The sequence below is a fragment of the Euphorbia lathyris genome, chromosome 5 (genome assembly GCF_963576675.1).
Source record: "Euphorbia lathyris chromosome 5, ddEupLath1.1, whole genome shotgun sequence".
Classification (NCBI taxonomy): domain Eukaryota; kingdom Viridiplantae; phylum Streptophyta; class Magnoliopsida; order Malpighiales; family Euphorbiaceae; genus Euphorbia; species Euphorbia lathyris.
This window is the reverse complement of record NC_088914.1, coordinates 67,035,819-67,043,120: the sequence shown is the minus strand read 5'-3', so window position 1 is coordinate 67,043,120 and position 7,302 is coordinate 67,035,819. Positions and strand designations below refer to the sequence as shown.

At 33.1% G+C, this 7,302-nt stretch overlaps 1 protein-coding gene across 1 annotated transcript; it reads left to right on the top strand.

Annotated features, from left to right (window-relative positions):
• The first annotated feature begins 1,151 nt into the window (after nt 1-1,151).
• LOC136230830 (uncharacterized) lies at nt 1,152-5,123 on the top strand. The gene is made up of 10 exons (XM_066020018.1): nt 1,152-1,615; nt 1,692-1,878; nt 1,969-2,102; nt 2,179-2,291; nt 2,387-2,510; nt 2,817-2,966; nt 3,103-3,258; nt 3,367-3,446; nt 3,526-3,575; nt 4,792-5,123. The coding sequence occupies exons 1-10, from the start codon at nt 1,202-1,204 to the stop codon at nt 4,929-4,931; spliced, it is 1,548 nt and encodes a 515-aa protein (XP_065876090.1). The 5' UTR covers nt 1,152-1,201; the 3' UTR covers nt 4,932-5,123.
• The last annotated feature ends 2,179 nt before the right edge of the window (nt 5,124-7,302 follow it).

The following is a 7,302-nucleotide window of genomic DNA, read 5'->3' as shown; positions in this document are numbered from 1 at the left end:
GTTGCCAACGTCAGTGGTAAAATTGCACCATTTTAGATGTTAGAGATAAAATTGCTTCTGATTGCCAACGTTATGAGTATTTTTACACCTTATCCGTAAAATTAAACAAAAAATTTGATCGAACATTTAGGATAATAGATGAAAATCTCACTTTTATTCCTCCAATAAATATTTTTGAATGTTGAATGTAATTCCACACAAAAAGTTCAACGTATGAATACTAATGAAATGACAAAAGTCTGGAATGACATTACTACTAATTTGATGATGAGTAAATAACTAACATATATCTTAAAACATTTGTTTTAGTTAGAAGAATATACATATATATATATATATATATACTATTTTTCTTCAAATTTTATGTATTAGTAAAAATCTGAGAATAATTGTTATTATTTAAATATATTTTTATATATTAATAAAGACCTAAATAATATCCTATGTACATTTTTTTTAGAAAATGATTAAAAATATAAAATTTTAAAAAGAAAGAAAATAATAGTCATAAAATTTAAATGTTTTTATTTATTATTTTACATGATTTTCCCTAAAAAAGAAGAGGAAATTACATGTAAAATCGGATTGAAATTTTTATTCTACTTTTGACTTATAGGCAGTTATTTTTTTGGTTTCTAAAAACAAAAAAAAATTAAGTAGTTTCACAGATTTTATTTGATGCTAAAAACACTTCTATTTTTAAAGTACTTGACATTTTAAGAAATTCTTTATAAATATTAGATAATTGTAAATAGTTAGTTTAATCATGACTAATATGTAACTTACCCTTTAGTTTACATAGGTCTTTTCCGTTTCTTTTAAAGCTTTTTATGTAAATATCATAATTCACTATAAAATTATAACTAAATTATTTTGTCAAATTTAATTCTCAATATGTTGTTTTCTTCTATATATACCAAACAAAATATACTTTTACATCTGATTTAAAAAGTTTAAACCTCAATTCATAAATCTTTAAAATAATAATTTTATAAGTTTGATATAATTTAAAATTATGATTCTTTTAAAAGTAAATTTCTATGTAAATTTCCCTAAACTAAAACTAGGCAGTGAGCCCATGTAGAATCGTAGTGAATGTGGATAAGGCCCAATTGTTTAGCTTAATCCATCGTGCAAATCGGAGGACTTGACCAGACTAGAGTCTCTCTACTGCCGGTGTAGGTGGTGAAATTTCATTGAAATGGCGATCTCCATTCCTTTACTCTCTCATCTGCTCCTCACTATACTGATCATCACCATATCAGTAACATTTACACCATCACTCGCATCCCACTCCCCTGATTTAGGTTTTCCTTTCTCCAAATTCAAACGGCTCCCTCTCTTTCCCCGCAAGTTCTCTCACCGGAAGCTGCAACAGCAATACAAATATGACACCAATTACTTCTACCAGAGACTCGATCACTTCAGCTTCTCTGACCTCCCGAAATTCCCCCAACGCTACCTTATCAACTCTGACCACTGGCTGGGCCCTGACCGTTCGGCTCCCATCTTCTTCTACTGCGGCAATGAAGGCGATATTGTCTGGTTCGCCCAGAACACTGGATTTCTCTGGGAAATGGCTCCTCGTTTTGGCGCCTTGATTGTTTTCCCCGAGGTGTTTTTTTTTTAATTGAATTAAAGCTGTCTTTTCTTTAATTGAAATTCGAGGTGTTAAAATGTGGATATTGCAGCATCGGTACTACGGGGAATCAATGCCTTACGGGAGCAGGGACATTGCATATAGCAACGCCACTACGCTTTCACATCTAACGGCGGAGCAAGCACTTGCTGATTTCGCGGTGCTGGTTACTGACTTAAAGAGGAATTTATCGGCGGAGGGTTGCCCGGTAGTATTGTTTGGCGGATCATACGGTGGAAGTAAGAAAACTTGCCAAAATTATGTAGTAAAATCCTTAGAATTAACGATTATTGAATGCTAATTATGATGTGTTTTAAATGGAAAAACAGTGCTTGCGGCATGGATGAGGCTCAAGTATCCTCACATAGCCATTGGCGCACTTGCTTCTTCCGCGCCAATTCTTCAATTTGAAGATATTGTGCCACCAGAAACATTTTATGACATTGTCTCGAATGATTTCAAGGTCAGTTTCTCCTTTTTCCCCCTTTGATAATCTTTTGTCCTAGTTTAAGAAAAGCTGGTGTCTTTATACGTTGCAGCGTGAAAGTAGCAGTTGTTTTAACACTATAAAAGAGTCATGGGATGCACTTGTGTCTGAGGGTGAGCAAGATAATGGACTTCTGCAATTAACAAATACTTTTCACTTGTGTCGGTAAGTGTAGAATAATAAGATTAAGATAGATGGAGAGTATTTGAGCTATGCTTTATATTTTCTCTGTGATTGAAGTGATTGAAAGTGTTCCACAGGAAATTGAATAACACAGGACAGCTTGCAGACTGGTTGTCATCTGCATATAGTTATTTGGCAATGGTGGACTACCCATATTCTGCTGGGTTTATGATGCCTCTGCCTGGACACCCTATAAGAGAGGTTAGTTATTTGGATGTTTTGCACAATTATGCACATAGGAACTCATTCACTTGTGTGAATATAGGACCTTTGCAACTCTCTTGGTCACTTAGAACATAGGTTAACTCAAAAGAGAAGAGGGCATGGGCAAAGCGAGTTTCTTTTGGATGATTCCTACACATTCATGACCTGAACCTTTGTTTGAATTTTAAAACATATTTTAGTTGTAAGGAATTTGTGTTCTCATCATGACTTCATTGTTTTTGTTTTAGTTTCCTCTTTTGTTATGAGTTTGTAAGACACTTCCATATAAATTGTTTTCTGTAGGTCTGCAAAAAAATTGATGGTAGTCAGGATGGGGCTAGTATTATGGAGAGAATTTTTGAAGGAGTAAGTGTCTATTACAATTATACTGGAGATGTTGACTGCTTTGAACTAGACGATGATCCTCATGGCTTGGATGGTTGGAACTGGCAGGTCTGGAAATGTTACAGTTGTATTTTATTTTTTTTCCTCTCTGTTTTCCCTTGCCTTCTGTTTGGATAGGCTTTATGTATATATTAGCCCAATGCCCCAAACTTGTATATTCTGTTGTTCAATTTACATTTTATAGGCCTGCACAGAGATGGTGATGCCAATGGCTAGCAGCAAGGATTCAAGCATGTTTCCAGCATATGATTTTGATTTTGCTTCTTATCAAGAGGGTTGCTGGAAGGAATTCGGGGTTCTTTCTAGGCTTAGATGGATTACAACTCAATTTGGTGGACGTGTAAGAGAACAGAACTCTGTTCCTTTTATTATACATTACGGTACCTGGTTCACATTTTTTCTTGCACCTGATATCTGCTTGCTGATGTCTTCCCTTTTTATTTGGAAGGATATCAAAACGGTGCTTGAGAAATTTGGAAGCAATATCATTTTCTCCAATGGTCTATTGGATCCTTGGAGTGGTGGCAGGTATGCAGCTCATTTTTGCACTATTCTCATCATATATCTAGTCATAAGTTCTGATTGTTATTGGCATTAAATCTTGCAGCGTTCTGCAGAATATATCAGAAACTGTTGTTGCCCTTGTTACAGAAGAAGGTAAATATATTACTGGAACTTCCTCACTTGCATGTTAAAGTAGTCTTACTGTTAGTTTTGTTGCATTTTGGAACTGTTTCATGGGAACCTTTGTAGATATAGAGAAAACAACATGAACATTATACATAGTATTTTATTTTGGTATTAAAAAAAAAAAAAATTTAGTTGCAAAGAAAATTAAACCAATTTAAGAGGCATAGGCAAGAAACTCTTTGTCTCTTTCAAAGGGCTTCCCCTTTGTGCCAGAGAAAGAATTAAAAGAACTGAAAAAGAAAGAAAGAAAAAGAGAAGATTAAAATTGGAAGAAACTTAATTGGATTACTTGATGTTTATATTTTATATGGTTCTATTTTAATTTTATTAAACTTCAATGCTGTTTTTTGTATGATGTTCTTATATTTCTTTTCCTAAGTAGTGCCTTAGTCTTGCTAAAGCCAGCATCTAGGGCGGAATGCCTACGCATGTTTAATTCAAGACATGAATTTATATATTAACTAATCATGATTTTTTCTTCTTGGATAAGTAGAAGATTAAGCAATACAAAACCGATACTCTTGATTGTCACCAACTCCATTTTATAGTCTTTGTTTTGTTAGATTGAACAGTAACACAACTAGTTGAAAACAAGAGATTTCGCTATTATGGTTTTCTCATTTCTGTCTCTCTTGCATTTTGTTTTTCTGATTCAAGTCCATTAAACAAACAAATTTCATAGAAATAGTTTTTAAATTTTGGTCCATGGAAGCTGAAGCTGAAACCAAAAAATTCTATCATTGTTGTTTGGTTAGATAAAGTCACAAGTTATGCTTTTGTCCTATCTAAACTGAAATGTGTAAATCTAGATATCCATTTTGGAATTTCAGGCTAATTTATGCACGTCTATAGTCCTGCTTCTTAATATTAATTCAAAATGTCTACCATGTTGAGAACAATTATTTGAATGGCTTGCTTGGTAATTCAGGCTGAAGCTTAAAGGTTCTTTCCTTTTTTTTTTTCTCACTAGTAATTTTGATACCTACAGATGATTTGTGAAACTGTTAATCAAGTTTTGCATTTCCAATCTAGATTGAGTTTATTCCTACATGTCGTTTCCCTGTAATTTCGAAGTCTTTTGATAAGACTAGAAAAACTTGGTGTGATCTGATTAATTGGGATGAATATTAGGATTAAGTCACAATTAATCTTTTTTATTGTGTTTATTTGCATAATGTATCAGGTGCCCATCATATTGACTTGCGTGCTGCAACGCCAGAAGATCCGGATTGGCTGGTGAAGCAGAGGTTAACTGAAGTGGAGCTTATCAAAGGATGGATATCTGATTATAATCTGAGAAAGACAACCAGTTTCAGTATGTAGATCTGATTATGGAAATTGGTATGTGAAAAATGAAGATTACATTATGATGTATATAATCTCAAATTATACGCTAATGCCAAGAATGATATTGGCTCCTTCATTTGTACGGAGCAAGCATGTATATACCTAACCACGAAGCTAATTACAACGATTATTATCAATAATATATATACATATATATTATGAATTAAATATTTTTAGTATTATAAAACAAAAATCACTCACAGCTTCACAATTAAATTGATGATTATGATAACTTAAAAAGTATTAATAATATTGATGAAAAAAATTTCTCAAAATGTTAAATTGTATATTAATTTAATTTTAATCTTTAACATTAATTTAATTTTAATCTTAAATATTGTATCAAATTATATTTTTATTTTTTGATATATGAATTTTTATGTTTACTTTGAGAGAATTGTATATATATTATTATTCATAATATCATCTAATTCAACCAGTTTGAATCAACGAATTGACCAATTAACCTCTAATATAATTGTCAATCCAGAACTTCTGGTTCGGTTTTTTAAATATTATGTCTTTTTGACTAGTACCTACTTACTAAGCCGTATTGAATACTTAATTTCATAACGATCACGTTCTGGCATGCTGTCCTCTAGTCCATACAGTTGTTCGTAATCAAGCATATTTCATCAATTGTAAAGCCAATTTCAATTTGTAATCACTTTCGATGTAACACAATTAAGGTTACACAGTCCCTAAAAACATCTCCAATAGAGGGTGCTTGTAACCTCCTTAGAACATCTTCAGTAAAGAGTGCTATAAAAAATATCAAAAACTTAACACATAATACTAAAATATAATATTTTGTTTTCACACTCATCCACCTCATTTTTTGCAACTTTTGAAGTTGCTGATATGACCTCACAAGTCATTACTTTATATATAATTTATTTTATTTATAAATATTACATTATTTGAAAATTTCAAACACTCAGCATTAATCTTTGAGAGTTACCAAAGTCAATGACACATCATTAAACACTCAATTAAGCAACTTGCCACATCATCAAGCACTCAATTAAGCAACCTCTATTAAAAATGCTCTTATATACAACTAGTAAAAGCTCAGGCGCTTCACTTGATTTTGACAAAATCATGGAGCCTAATGGTAAGAAGATTGAGGCAAATAAGAAAGTTGCTAAATTCTGAAAAGGCAACATGTGCGCAGTAGCTGCTAATCGTTTGGCTTTTCTTATTGACTTCTTTGAGATGGATAAATATTATAGGAAAAGTTTCTCTCACAACAGTTGTCCATCTCGTGTTAGGAACGCAAACCTTATATAAGTCCATCTTACACAGTGCTAAATCTATCTTACATATGCTACGTCAGAAAGAGACCTTTGGAACTATGCTTGATCACTTAGTCAAAGCAGTAGCTAGTAGTGATGGTGTCTTTGGAACGTAGCAGAGAAAATGCTTGGATAGCTCTTTAGATAGTCTAAGAGGCGGGGTTAGAGAAGGGATAGACTTCCTCACTTTTCTTACTTACTGTGCAAACTGCCTTCTGTTCCAGGGCTAGGCAGAGATAGGATCGATCAATACAGTGTTCAATTGATTGCACCGCCTTTCTCAAGTAATTAAGAGATGATGCGTGGCATCTTCTTTCTTGCTGGGGCTCAATAGCATGTTTCATAAATCAATTTCTTGCTTACAGAAATTCGTTTTTGGCTATCCGCAATCAACTATTGAGACAGAAAAGTCATCTTATTACTGCTCCCCTTTGGGGTAAATTACATACGTGGTGTACAACTTTTGCCTTATTTCACACTTTGGTGTACAACTTTCAATTTTGCACATAAAAATGTACAACCTTTTGATGACCTCCCATTAAAGTGTACAACCGTTAATTATTATCGGTCAACCCGAAATCAACAAGCCACATCACTATTTTGACTTCTCTAAAAGTAAAAAACTGATCCACCTAATATGAAATTATTTTTATACCTTTTGTCCTTTATATAATTACTAAAAAAAAACTCTATCTTCTCCTCCATTTTTTTGCCGTTTCTCTCTCTAAAACTTTCACTCTCTTTATCCTTTCTCTTTCTAAAGCTTTCACTCTTTTATCTTTCTCTCTCTAAATCCGTAAAATGTATTAATAGTTCATATTTAATTCTTTCTCTCTCTAACTCTCTCTCTAATTCAAATTTTGATGGGTTTCTCTCTCTATATCCAGTAACTTTCTTCTTGCCATTAAAAAGCTTTTTCAGTTGAAGATCGGTTTTCTTAGGTGCAGATACAACTTTCTTCGATTTTGTGTTAGTGTTTTTAGGCGCAGCACCTCCGGCCGCTGCTGCCGCACGCCTTCTGCTTTTGGTGATTTCTTGTTCCTGATTGTAAG